Below are 14,616 nucleotides of genomic sequence, written 5' to 3'. Positions count from 1 at the left end.
AAAGGAGCGTTTTTCAAGAGACTTAATACAAAGCAAGGCAGCCACAATTGCTGATGATACAATGTATTTATGAACATGTAAAGGACATGTGTGCTATGGACGATCATCACAAAAATAACTGTGATATGTAATAAACTGACAGAGTAGCAAGGCTTGACTACATCACAACAGACACACATACACACATACATGCATACATATGAAGACATACATATATCCATATACACATATACATACATGTATACATATATACATACATCATACTATCACCCATAATCACACTTAAGCACATACACATACGTGCACACACATAAACACACTCATGCACACACAAACATGTTCTTTAGAACATTCAACTATCCATCATTTAAAACAAGTATATTTGCAATTCATAAAATAGCCTACCATAAAAATCTTTCTGACAAAGTCTCAGTCACTTACACCAGTATTTTCTGAATTGCATACATCTTAAATAGCAAGGATCCATTTGTAAGGTAGCAGAGAGCATAGATTTTCATCTAACTACACAGGTAAATCTGCTGACTGATTTCCTGATGTCTTGCCAATAAGTCCCAGTGCAATGTCTTTCCGGATGGGAAAATCAATGATTACCTGAACAGGGGACCAACCCAAAATACTTTTTCATTACCGTACATAAAACCTACCTGTTTGAGAATTGGAATAATGTCAGATATTTTAACTGGAAAACAAACAAACAAACAAAACAAAACGCTTGAGACTTCTACCGTATTCTGTAAGTCATGGCCAAAGAGAATTTTTAAATGTGAGATATTACTTCAAATTTTCAAGTTTGGACATGTAACATCTTTAAACACAAAAGAACATTATGATTCATGTAATGTTAATAAATCAGCAACTTTTTTTTTTTGCTTCGTTAAAACAAGTCCCTCAGTTACTTTTCTGTGACTGAGATAGAATACCAAGACTGAAAGTGACTTACAGACAAAAGTGTTGACCTTGGCTTATGGTTCTAGAGGGATAAAAGTCCACCATGATGGACAGTCAGGGCAGCAAACCAAGGAGTAGGAAGCTGAGAGATCACATCTCAACCGCAAACAGGAAGCTGAGATGCAAACTCGTAATGGATGGAGGCCATAAGCTCTCAAAGCCTTCTCCAGTGTTCATCTAGCAAAGCTCCACCCCCTGAAAGCTAGAAAATACTGGAGCCCATGAGGGACATTTCTTATTCAAGCCACCACAACTAATAAAGAAAGATGGTTAAGACACACCCTTAACCAGAAGGCCCTTGGGGAGTTTCAGAGGAGCATAAGGGGGTCCAGAGGCCAATGGCCTGGAAAGTGGCCCATGTGACCCTGGTCAGCTGCAGCCCCTCTTCCACTCACACAGTAACCCTATGGCAGACCTACTTTATTCCCTCTGTTCTTTTGAATTTTTGACAATCTTCATTTCGTCTGTAGAACAGCGGTAACTCCTATTCTCTGCTCTTGTTCAACTGACAGGTCAAGTTTACCCACAGCTTTTCGTGAAGTCACTCCCCAAAGGAGCTGTGTTCTGACCTTGGTTCTCCCCGTGGTACTCAGCAGTAACAAGCTTGCAGCACCTACCACATGCTGGGTAATAAATGAGACTCTGAAATAAAAAGGATCGATATAGCAAAGTCCCTGGTCATCGTGGCGTTTAACGGAGACCCAATGCTCCGTTAGAAGTCTGTAAGTAAAACAGACTTCTAAATTTTTATGAATTTTAATTAAAATTAATTAATCAATTAATTGACGTATTATAGTAGACAGCTTTTGGAGGTATTCCTGCCTTAGCTAAAGCATTCAAGCCTTAGCTTTGACAGGTGGCATGAGAGAATGTGTGTGTCCCTTGTCAAGTGTCCAAAGTGAACAATACCACAGACCGCAGTCCAATCTCCCATCTTCTCCCCTGACCCTCTCATCACACAGAATGTGTGACACTGGCCTGAGCCCCGAGCAAGCTGCCCAGATCCCTATCAGGTCAGACAAATGCATGTTTTCAAATACATTAAAAGAAGCTGGGAAGGAACAGTGCCCAAGTCACCTCTGCCGTCAACACTCTATGGCTTCTCACTGCAGCATCATAACTCGCCAACTGAGCAATTGAAAAAAATCAGCTGATTCTATATGTTGGGGGAACACAATCAAGAATAACATGAAGTTTTACCTCCAAACTACTGATTTCAGTGCTCTTTGGGCATAAAAAAATAAAACATTTGGTTTAAATTTCAGGAGTGGCTGTAACCTGGGAACTCAATGTTGGTTTATAGTTTCAGCACTTTTAGTATTCCGAGGGTATGACATTTGTGTGTGTGTCTGTGTGTCTGTGTGTGTGTGTGTGTACAAGAGAGAAAGAGAAAGAAATGAACACTCATACAGGTACACACACGTGCGTGCATGCACACAAACAAGTGCACACACACATACACTAGTCCTCAGATTGATTCTCCTTGGTTTGTCAATGCAGAGGATACAGGAAGTCTGAAAGAGTAATTTTCATACAGATGTCAACTGAGGTTAAAGACGCAATGGGCATGCTGCCCCCATTCCTAACAAAAGTTATTTGTAATAATTATGTTTAGTCTTCGTGCCTATTCCAGAGACATCACTATCTGGCACACTTATGGCAAGTCCGTCTTCCCCTATGGAATGGGTGAGTCGCAGGCATGATGGGTCTTCTAATGGCACCTAGGAGCATTCCTTCCCATGCTCTGCTCTCCTCCAATAAACGCAGTTGAGTGAAATAAACACCTAATTATGTCATCTGTTTAACGAATGCAGCCTTTATCCAGAGAGACGTAATTGCCAGCCTTCAGTAAATATTTGGGTGTTTAAACTAATCGAGGCTGTTCATCTCAGAAGTAACTACAGAGAAGAAAGTGAGAGATGGAATACGCACAAATCCAATAATGACTTATGCATAAATCATGACCTGATCCAAACCAAAGACCACTGATGTTAAAATCTTTAGAGCAGTAAGTAGATGGAAGAAGACAGTTTGTCCTTGAAGCCTCTCAGGAAAGTTGTGCAAGGAAAAATTGAAATTCATTTACAATTACATGACCATTGGGAATTATATTTCTAATGAGCGCTAATGCCCTCTGATCCCATGAGTAGGATGCATAGAGCTAGTGATCACACACGCGCACACACACACACACACACACAATCACAGGGGATTCCAGAAGATAATAATAAAAACAAGCACTCAAAATGAAAGCATCCTTGGTCTCCCCCAAGGAGAAAGCAAGTAAATAAATGCAACAGCCTCATGCTCACCACCATGTTGTGTTTGGATACCTGCCAGGCATCAGAAACCACATTTGATATTTTGAGTTTTTGCCTGAGAGGCAGATGCTAGGACATCTCTGAGGAGAGTGGGAAGCGGGGGGGGGGGGGGCTCAGAAAACATCAATCAAACGTTCTAGAATGTAGCTGTATCCATTCTTGGCAATTCTCACACAGTCCTGGAACAAAGGAGCTTAATTGAGAAGATGCTGATCAACGATCATAGGATGGGCGGAGACGACAGTTCAGCCTGTGCCTCTGGAGGATGGGCTCAGGCCTGACTCGTGCACAGGGCAGCCTTCCCCGTCTGGAGACAGGACCAGTGCCTGCACCGGCACATCTAACAGCAGTGCACTTTTATCCCAAGACTCACAGGGGAACTTTGGATCTAACTGTTCACAGCTACCCAAGTTTTCTTAGGAAGAAAGAGCAGCATTTCCTCCGTGCCAGGAGGTCGATTGCAAGCCCCTCGGGCAGAAGAAATCAGGAATCTCCACAAACTTGGCTCACCACGCTGAGATTACTCACTGCCTATGATCTGCCAAGCTTGCTGAGGATGGGGAAGTCAGTGCTGTCCTAGTGTAAACTGCCACGCAGGCTCCAGCAAAACCCAACTCAGAAACCTAACCCACTCAGAGACCTAGCAAACCCCTTCACCGTGGAACCAGGATTCAACTCCGACACTGCCTATCCCCCAGCTGATTTCCTTACGGAGAGAAATCTAGGTTAGTCCGTACAAATGGGCTTTAGTCATTTATGAAAATGGCAAATGCTTTGTCCAGTAGCCTTACACTCATGATTGCAGGTAAGGGATATTGAAGTTTTAAAAAGTTCATTATTTATTGTAGCCTGGATGATAGCTGCATTTTTCTGAAACTGTCAGTAGGTGACAACATTTTTCAAGTTGTCCCTGTTTATAAAAGCAGCCACAAAACACAGTTAAATCATAGAGAGTAAGCACACTAGCAAAGACATATATATGTGTAAATATACATTTGTATATATATGTATATGTCTATACATATAGACATTTACATGTATACACATATATAAAGCTCACCCAGAGCAAATAATAAAGGAACCCAAGCTCTCACCTCTGCTCTCTGTGTCCTGGGAAAGGCAGATGACTTCTCAATGGCATAGACATCCACCAGGTAGAGACATGCTCCCTGCTCCCGGTCCAAAATGGCTGCAGTTTGAATGATACCAGTCTGCCGTCCAATGGTAAAGAGACGTCCAACAGTCTTTTCTTCACAGTGAACAGAAACGATGTAATACTCCACCGGAGCCTCTGAGCCTCTGGGGCTAGCTGCTTCTATGGATATGACATTGGTACCAATGGGCTCCCCTTCCTTCAAGATGGTTATGTATTTGTTCTGTGTGAAAACAGGCCCATCAAGGCCCTGGAGGATGACGGTCAGTTCCGTGGTTGACTTCCTCCTCTCGGGGCCCAGGTCTGTGGCTGACACTATGAGGTTGTAGATGAGCTGCGAAGGCACCAAGGCAGAAGCCACACGAAGGTCTCCGCTGTAGCGGTCCACAGTGAAGGTGTCCGTGTCCCCGTTCACTATCTCATATTCGACCTCGCCATTGGCACCTTCGTCGGGGTCTGCAGCCATGATGGTAGTCAAGACGGAACCGATCATGGCTGAGGGGTCTGCAGCCAGGGCATTTTGGGATATAAACATTGGGACATTGTCATTGAGGTCTGTCACCAAAATGGTCACATTTTTCAAAGCGTACCTCCTGGTTTCTATTGGCACTGCCTGGTCGTTGGCTTTCACAGTTAGCTCAAAGAGATTGGCAAACTCGCGGTCGATCTCAGCACTGGTGTAGATGGTCCCTTTGACTTCGTCTATGCTGAAGTGGTTGCCGCGGGGCATCTGTTGAATGATGGCGTAAGACAGCTGCCCATTGATGTCCGCATCCGGGTCGTGCGCTGTCACAGAAATGACAGATGTGCCAAGAGGGATGTTCTCCACGATAGACTTAAAAATGTCTCCCGGAGGAAAGCTCGGGGGATTGTCATTGAAGTCCCTCACGTGGATCACCACTGACATCGTGGATGACCGAGGAGGCCGCCCTTGGTCTTTCGCTGTTATATTCAATTTATATAAAGACTGCGTCTCAAAGTCCAACTTCTTGGCAAGAAAGATACTCCCAGTGTTTGGACTAATGCTGAAAGTCCCATGGTTGTTTGACCCTGTGATGGTGTAGTGCAAGTCTGCATTGGCACCCGAGTCGGAATCGGTGGCGGTAACAGAGGACACAAGTTCACCAATCCTCATGTTTTCCAAGACATCCACAAACAGTGTTGACTTTGGAAAAGAGGGGGTATTGTCATTTTCATCCAAAATATCAATGCTGAGTGTGCAGGTTGAGTTGAGGGAGATGGCCCCCGAATCCACCGCCTGGATGAGGAGGGAATAGGCCGGGGTCGCTTCATAGTCTAACTTGCCTATAAGAGTCACCTGGCCAGAGAACTTGTCTATAGCAAACTGTCTTTCTTCATTTCCTTTGAGGATAGAGTAGTGAATGAGGCCATTATTGCCTTCATCCACGTCTGAGGCGGACACCCGTAAGACCTGGGTCAGATTGGTCGCCGTCTCTGACACTGTAGCTTGGTAAAAGTCTTTTAGGAACTTGGGGGCGTTGTCATTGATGTCCTTCATGTAGACATGCACGGTGGCCTGGTCCTTGAGAGGCTGAGGGAGGCCCTGATCTGTGGCTATCACTATGAAGCTGAACACTGCTGTGCCCCGTCTCCTCATGAGTGACTCCCTGTCGAACTTGTGGGTGCTGGTGATTTCCCCAGTGACAGCATGCAGCTCGAAATCGGGCTGGGCGACCTCGAAAGTGTACCTCACTTCCCCATTCGGCCCGAAGTCTTTGTCCACAGCACTGACTTTGCCTACAAATGACCCGGCTCTCTGCTCCTCTTCAAAGTAAAATGTGTAATTGGTGCTATTAAACAAAGGCCTGTTGTCATTCACATCTTCTAAAATCACAGTGACATTCACAGTAGCACTTAGGGGCTCCACTGCCCGGTCAGAGGCAACGACCACTAACACATATCTCTCCTGAAGTTCACGGTCCAGTTCACTTTTTATATACAACTGGCCATCTGGAAAGATGCCAAAGGCATCGCCAGCGTTCCCATCTGTGATCGTATAGGCTATTTCCCCATTTGCCCCAGAATCTTCGTCGGAAGCTTGCACTTTAAAAAACCGAGAATTCACGGGCTCTGACTCAGAAAGGGTGACCTCATAGGAAATCTGGTCAAACACTGGTGGGTTGTCATTTACATCGTGGACGTAAACTGTCAAAATGACGCTGGAGGAGAGCTGGGGGACGCCCATATCCGAGGCCAAGATTTCTACCTGGTAGGAGCCCGTGTGAACATCCAGGGCGCCCAGCAGACTGATGCTACCGTTCTGCTCATTGATAGCGAATAGGTTCTTGGGGTTCTGCTTCAGACTATAGAGCACCCTGCCGTTGACACCTTCATCGGGGTCCACAGCTTTGGCCTGGAAGATGCTGTGTCCTGCCTGCCAGTTCTCCACTGCATTTACGCTCTCTACTGCCTGGAGGAAGTGGGGGGCATTATCATTCAAGTCTTTCACGGTGATGTTAACCACGGTGTCTCCCGCTACTGCGCCCCCACTGGCCACTACTCTCAGCTGATAGAAGGACTGTTCTTCCCTGTCGATCACACTGGCTGTGGTCAGCTGCCCTGTGACAGGATGCACAGCAAACGTACCTCTCTGGTCCCCAGTAGTGATGAGATAGCTGATGTTGGCATTGAGGTCCATGGTGGTTGCAGAAACACTGCCCACGTGGTACCCTAGCGCCACGTTCTCAAAGACCACGAAGCTGTAAGCAGCCTGGCTGAACACGGGTGGGTTGTCTTGTGTATCTAGCACCGTGACTGTGACTATGGCCTGGTTCGGGGACTGTAGGTTGCCCCCATCAGTAGCCACTATCTGCAGCTGGTAGGCTGTTTTCTCTTCTCTGTCTAGGGCCATCCTTGTAGAAATAACCCCACTCTTAGCATGAATCTGAAACCTCGACCTGTCCCCAGCTGAAATACTGTACTGAACAGTCCCGTTGGGACCCATGTCTGGGTCGGTAGCAGACACGGTGGTGACATAGCTACCTCCAGGCTCGTTCTCCTGAATATGAGCAAAGTATTGGACTGGGTAGAACACGGGGCTGTTGTCATTGATATCCAGAAGGCTGACATTCACCTGAGCTGTGGACGACTGGGGAGGGGAGCCCAGGTCTGTCGCTAGAATCGACAGACAGTAGAAGGCTTGCTCCTCTCTGTCTAGGGAGGAAGTGGTAGTCAGTCTCCCAGATACAGGATCCAGGCGGAAGAGCCTTTGGTCACCCTCGGCCTCTTGCAGGGAGAAGCGCACCGTCCCGTTGTCGCTCAGATCCCCATCAGTTGCCCCTATAACCAATAACTCCGTCCCAGCTGGAGCATTCTCAACCACAGATACCTCATAGCCTTCAGGCTGGCTAAACACGGGCTTTTCGTCATTGACGTCCAAGACAGTTACCACAAGCTGGGCATAGGACACCTTGGGGTGGACCCCCTGGTCTCGGGCACTGATATTCAGTACAATCTGGGAGGCAAGTTCACGGTCAAGGCCCCCTGCAGCACTGGTGGTCACCAGGCCACTGTGCTCACTGATGTGGAACCAGCCCAACCCATTTCCAGAGACGATGCTGTAACGCAGGTTCGCATTGAGACCAGAGTCACCATCAGTGGCAGACACCCCACTCACATAGCTCCCCGGAGGCGTCTCCTCGCTCAGGTTCACTCTGTACACTTGCTGTGCAAAGACCGGAGGGTGATCATTGATGTCGTTGACGAAAATGACCAAGCTGGCCACGGAGGAGCGCGCCTGAACCTCGGCGGTAGGGGGCGCCCCAGAGTTATCCGAGACGGAGACTGTGAGGTTGTAGGAAGGGATTCGCTCGCGGTCCAGGGCGCTGGCCACCTTGATGAGACTCAGGTTGGGCACCTTGCTCCTCTGTACCTCAAAGTGGCGTTGCTCGTTGCCCCCGAGAATCTGCACCGAGATGTTTCCGTTGGCTGCCGGGGAGTCCGCGTCCGTCACGGTGAGCAGAGCAACCACGGTACCCACCTGTGCATTCTCATCCACCGAAGCGTAGCGCGAGGTGGCGGGGAAGTAGCGAAACTTCACTACAGGGTCGTTGTCGTTGACATCCAGCAGCTGGATGAGCGCTTCGGCACGCCCGGTGAGCGAGGGCACACCACGGTCCGTGGCCTGCACTGTCAGCGAATACTGTCGCCGGGCCTCGAAGTCTAGCGGCTCTCGCACGGTGATGAGCCCCGTCTCCGGGTCCACCTGGAAGGGGGTTCCCTCATCCTGCAGCCGGTAACGGATGTCCGCATTGGTGCCCTCGTCTGCGTCTGCCGCCGCCACCTGCAGGACACTCGAGCCCACAGCCGCGTCCTCGGGCACCCCCGCCTGGTAATGGGAACTGCCAAACACCGGGGGATTGTCGTTAATGTCCTGTACAGTCACATTGACCTGAAGGTAACCCCGCCGCTTTGGCTCACCCTTGTCCTCCACCTCCACCAGGAGCTGGTACTGCGGTGTGACCTCGCGGTCCAGCCCACCCTTGGACACCAGGTGCAGGAACGCACCCTCGCCACTGGGGTTTAAGGTAATGTCCAGACGAAAGCGACCCGCCTCGTTGCCGCGGACGATGCGGTAAGAGCGGTGGTCCACGCCGTTGGAGCCGATGTCAGAGTCCGTGGCGGTGTCCAGAATGACCTGACGCCCGCTGCCACTGTCCTCCTTGAAGGTGACCACGATCGAGGGATCCGGGAAGACTGGGGCATTGTCGTTGAGGTCACGCACCAACACCCGCACCTCGGTAGGGTAGGTGGGCGCGCTGGAAAGGACCACCAGGTTGACTACGTCGCTGGGCAGGCTCTCGCGGTCGATGATGGCCGTGGTGTACAGTGCTCCGGTGCTGCTGTTAATAGCGAACAGGGCGTGGCTTTCGCTGAGCCGGTAGGTGAAGCCCGGACGTGTTGGGATGGTGCCCACCAGAGTCCCTGGAGGCTGCTCTTCCATCACCTGGAACACCTGACGCTGTTCGGCCGCTTGGACTCGGGCTGGGCCCGGGAGCAGAGACAACAACCCCCAGACTCGCAGTAGCTGGCACAGGGATGGAGAGAGTAGTGGGAGCCGCCTGCGGCCAGGAGCCGGGTCTGCGGCCAAGTTCATGGTCCTGGTTTCCAGGAACCGTGAGAGGAAGAGAAGCAAGGTGAAGGAAACGGGATGGTCCGGAGGGCTTCTGAGTGGCGCCAGTCAAAAGCCAGTTTGGCCGGAGATCTCTGAAGTTCAGAAGAGTGAGCCAGGGGCAGAAGCTCAAGAGAAGGCTCCCGGTGGCCGGTGAGACGCGCAGCGCAGGGGAGGATGAGGCGACAGGCGGTGGGGCATCCCTGGACTCTCCCGAGAAAGTTTCAAGGCCTCCAAACACTTGGATTGGAAATCCGAGTCTGAGCGTCCAGACCGCGGAGAGGAGTTGCTGCGAGATGAGGCCTGGATTTGGGGGGACCTGAGGAGTCACTCACTGCATGCACGTCTCTCCAAAAACTTTAGAACTTACCCGGAGCTTGATGCCAAACAGGACAGAGCCAAGAGGTGCACAACCTCTGCACCCCGAAGACTGAGCAGGGACGCTGGACGAAGGCGAAACTTGCGGTGCAGACTCCTCTAGGGTTTCACTCCGGAGGAGCTGGGAAGGTTGTCTCTGGATCGGGCTCCTTCCCTTCGCAGCGGAGGCACCCGGGGCACCGCGTGCCCACCGAGTCTCCAGCAGCCCTCAACTCTGTCCTCTTGCTGGTAACCCGGGATGTCTTTGCGCCCACCGCAGCTCGGAGCCCGAGGTCCCGCCCAGGCTGCCACAGGCTCCTTTCCGCATCCTTCACCTCCGCGCCGGCATCATTTGTACATCCACAGAGCGCGGGTTCCCCTTCCTCCTCGGCGTCGTGGGGGTCGGACAGCAGCAGCAGCAGCAACAGTGCTGGTTCCCCGAGTCCCCTCCCTCACCATGCCAGGGGTTCCTCCCCGGGCGTCAGCGGGCACCAGCGCCCTCGAAAGAGCCTCGCCCTTGTCCTGGTATCTCTATTTTTATTGTCCCGGGTCAGTTTCACTTTGTAATCCGCTAGGCTTTGTGTTTGGGGAGGGGTGGGTCCCTCCGTCGCGGTCTCCGCGGAGGATGGGGACGCGGAGGTGCGGTGCAGCTGCACGGGGCGCCGGGTGGGCGCGCTCCTTCGCAGCCAGGGCTCGGAGGTGGCACCGCCACGGATCTGGAGCGGGGCGAGTCCCCCGCTGCCTCTCCGGGTCCCTCGTACTCTCCCCGCCCCTTCCCCGCTGCGCGCACACACGCACTCACACACACGCGCGCACACACGGAGGGGGAGGGCTGTCCGCGATCGCGAGCAGGACTGAGAAACTTTGCTCGCCCCTCGATGCTCCGGGACTCCAGTGGCCGCCACTCCCCTGTTCTGGTCCTGTCACCCGCGGGCCCTGCCCCGCTACAGCCCATTGGCCACAGCCCCGCCCGGAGTCCCCGCCGCCCTCGCCTCCTGCCGCCACTGGCTGGGGCGACGCTCGTCACCGCGGCCTCCGAGGCTGTGGGCGGGCGGTGGGCGAGCCCCGCGGCGGAGGCGCAAAGAAGGGGGCGACCACCCCCCAACTCCTTTCTATTTATTTATTTTCCCTTTTGGTCAAATCTTGGCCGGCGTCGGCGCAATCACACCAAGAGGCAGCCGCGGAATAGATGGGGGTGGGGTCAGGTTTGGAAATAAATAAGTTTAGTGGCCGGAGCTGAGGGTGCCATTAGGCTGTTAGGCTGGTAATAATTCGGTGGAGGGGGTCGAGGGAAATGAAAGAAAGGCTGGGGGCGAGGGTCTGTTAACGCGGGAGGAAGGATTAGGCAAAGCCTGTCTGGGAATGCGCGCCGCTGCTGTGCTTTAACCATTTCGTGCCCTCGCCAGGGCAGTGCCGGAGCGAGCTGCTGCCCACGGAACCTCGCAGATCCCCAGCTCTTCCCCACTCATGAACTTGCGCCGCAAGCCGCTCTCCCTCGGCTCCAGAGGACACCGAGGCCTCGCTGCCAGCAGTCCTCCAACTTCTCAAAGGAAGAGAGGGCCACTGGGGTACCCGCAGCTTGTGTTACTCTCCCAGCTGGAATCCGGTTCACAGACCAGCCCCCGGGCTTCGCTGAAACAATGGCAGTTTCTGCGGGGACAGTTTCCTCTGACAATCCCAGTCTGGAATTTTGACCACCGGTGGGGCTCCCCCCTCCCCGACATTTTCTGGCCAAAGAAAATCTAATAACGTTTGGTTTCGGTTTTGGTTTGGGGGCGCAGGAGGGGGCGGAATAGCTTTAAGAAAATAGAAATAAATAAAATGAAGTTTAAATTTAATTTTTAATGTCGCACATCACCAACTGCACTCAGATGATTCACCTGCCTCGGTTTATTTGTGTGGTGGCGCGCGAGGTTTCTTTAAAAGAAAAATAAAAATAAAAACGTGACTAGGAATCGGGTCAATAATTTTCCCCTTTAAGGGAACCAACTTGCAAAATGTGAATTGAAGCCAAACAATGCAAATATAGGGCATATGTCATACAGTTTTGCCACAGGAATCCCTCCAAACCTCAAACTTTCGGCGCCCAGAGATGGTTCAAGCACGAGCCAACACTGCCCCCTGCTGGTTATAGAAAGTCTTGCAGCCACAGTGGCTGGTTCCGTGCTTTAAATTAAACGCAGACAGGGAGGATCTGGTTACAGAGCTAATTCCTCCTTCTTGCCAAAAGATGGGGGCAAAGAAAAGGCTCTGGAAGGTTCTCCTACTGCCTTTCCTTGTGTGAGGTCAGAAAACAATCAAAAGCAATAGAGAAGACAATACAGGATGCAAGCCGCCTGTAACCTAAACGGAGGAGGATGGAGCCTGATTCTAAAACCATCGCGAATTCCTTTGTTTAGTTAGAACATTCGCTCCTGCCCCTTCCCCAGCTGTGGTGTGAGGGGGGAACGGGACGCAGACCAGAGAGTTAGGTGTCTCTATTGCTGCATTTTTCATACTACATAACTATAGAATGCCTATCATTAATTTACCCCTCACCCTTAAAAAACAAAAACAACTACGGGGGGGGGGCGCTTTTAAGCCCCGTCAAAAATTTTTTTTATCGCTGCCAACCACATACCGCTTAATGCCATTATTTGGCTGTAATTCAGCCAAAAGAGATTTCTAGATTAAAGTTGGATCTACAAGTTACTACAAGTCGTGGCAGTGAGTGTCCGAAGACGGAAGAAGACTTCGTCTTTGTTTGCTAATCCTGCGCGATGTAATACTCAGATACACAAGAATGGAGCGAAATAACTCGGATATATTTAGGGAAGATGGTGGAGTTCTTGCTGGTTTGCCTGGGTTCTGTTGGAGAATATGTGAAATGCCTTCACAGCCCAACAGGATGAAATTAACATCTCTTGCCAGTGAATTTGATTTGGGAAGACAGATAATTTAATTCATTCTGTGAAGTGAAGTGTTTAATCTGCGAAATAAGTGTATAGTCTTCATTTTACGAAATAAAGCAATAAAAAACAACGGGTCATAATCAGTCCAAAAAAAATTTCTGTTTAAAAAATTCCAAGGGAGGTTTGCCCACAAATTATTTAAGCAATGGTATGGTGAACTGAACTACTATTTTTCCATAGTGATGTAATCTACTCATTTGTAGATAATTCTACACAAAACTACAATTTTGTATGCATAGTATGTAATTTTAAAAGAAATCTAGAGTGTTTTATATAAAACATGAGATGAAGCTTTTGTTCTTTTTTTCATTTTCTAGAGCTGTGTTAGAATAGTACACTATCATTAATATATATGTATAATTTGTCTTCTCCTGGTGAGGAGATGGCTCACTGTTTGGTAAAGACTTTTGCCAGGGACTCTTGACTGCCTCAATGCTATTCAGAACCAACTTAAAAGCCAGACAGAAGAGCACAATTGTCCGTAACCCTGGCGACCCCTAGCGGTAGACAGGAGGCATAGACAGGGGAATCCCTGGAAACCAGGTCAAGCCGCTTGATGGATGCAGGCTGGAAGGAGGTGGGAAGAGTGTACAGGCGAGCCAGGATGTCCTCTGACCGCCACACAGGTGCCTGCATCCATGCACAAACACACACAAGCACATCTCTCTAACATACATACAGAAAAATCATTATTATTCTTGTAAAAGTGAAAGACATGAGGTCATCATATACATAAAATATATTTTAAAGCTACGAAACACACGAATAAGTAGGTGCCATATGTAGAGCAGCAGCGGATGTAAGATACAAAAAACATTTCTAACTGTACATTTTCTCTTGTCTTCCAGTAAACCTGAACAAATGCAGCTATTTTCCCTACCCATATCTTCACTCCTTATGAAAATGGTTGTTAAAATCAGAGATATAGCAAAAATGGAATTAGTAGCCAATTAGAAACCATGCTGGTTGGTTTTTGTCCATTGGGCACAAGGTAGAGTCATTGTGGAAGAGGGAACTTGAACTGAGGATTGCCTCCTTTGGATTGGCCTGTGCCCTGCCTTTGGGTCATCTTCTTGATTAATATTTGATGCATGAGTTGGGCCACCCCTGGGCAGGTGGTCCTGGACTGTAGAAGCAAGCATACTGAGCAAGCCATGGAGCCAGCCAGGAAACAGCCTTTCCCATTGAGTCCTGTCTTGGCTTCTGTTTGCTCTCCTGTCCTGACTTCATCGGCAATGGACTGTGATGGGGAGGTGTAAACCAAATAAACGCGTTCCTCTCCAATTCGGTTTTGGTTGGAATACGTAACTAGAACATGTGGTTCTCAGGAACGATGGGGAATAAGGACACACTTGTGTGCCCACGCATGAGAGGAGCCAGAGAATACACGTCCTTTGAACTTCACATCCGTGTGCTGCAGTTCGCTTTGTGACGCTGTAACGTTCTTGCAATTCGATATCCAAATTTTTTTTCTATGCTTTTTGGCCAGAAATGACAAGTATTAACTGAACCACACTCCTCGGTTCCTAGGGCCTCTGCAAGCCGGGGCGGAATCTCTTCCTGCCTTCCTCTAATTGTCTCTATCCTCTTCTCGGCCCTTCCTTTCTAAGCCAGTCTTCAGCAGGTGAAGACTGTGGACTTGACCGGACCTAGACTCTCCGCTGAGAGAAACCTCTGAGCACGTCTGTGAGGGATTTCTGGACTGGTTTAACAGAGGTGGGGAAACCTACCCTG

General features: G+C 49.8%; 1 protein-coding gene across 1 annotated transcript in view; it reads right to left on the bottom strand.

Annotated features, from left to right (window-relative positions):
• The window catches only part of Fat4 (FAT atypical cadherin 4), a 131,500-nt gene extending 120,461 nt beyond the window's left edge, over nucleotides 1-11,039 (bottom strand). The window contains exon 1 of the mRNA XM_050138422.1: nucleotides 4,385-11,039. Coding sequence (XP_049994379.1) covers nucleotides 4,385-9,559 — 5,175 coding nt within the window. The 5' untranslated portion in view covers nucleotides 9,560-11,039. The remainder of the gene's footprint in view (nucleotides 1-4,384) is intronic.
• Between the last annotated feature and the right edge of the window lie 3,577 nt (nucleotides 11,040-14,616).

This window comes from Alexandromys fortis, unplaced genomic scaffold (genome assembly GCF_014885135.2).
Source record: "Alexandromys fortis isolate MF-2015 unplaced genomic scaffold, M_Fortis_MF-2015_v1.1 scaffold_15, whole genome shotgun sequence".
In the NCBI taxonomy this organism is placed as follows: domain Eukaryota; kingdom Metazoa; phylum Chordata; class Mammalia; order Rodentia; family Cricetidae; genus Alexandromys; species Alexandromys fortis.
This window is presented reverse-complemented; position numbering and strand designations above follow the sequence as displayed.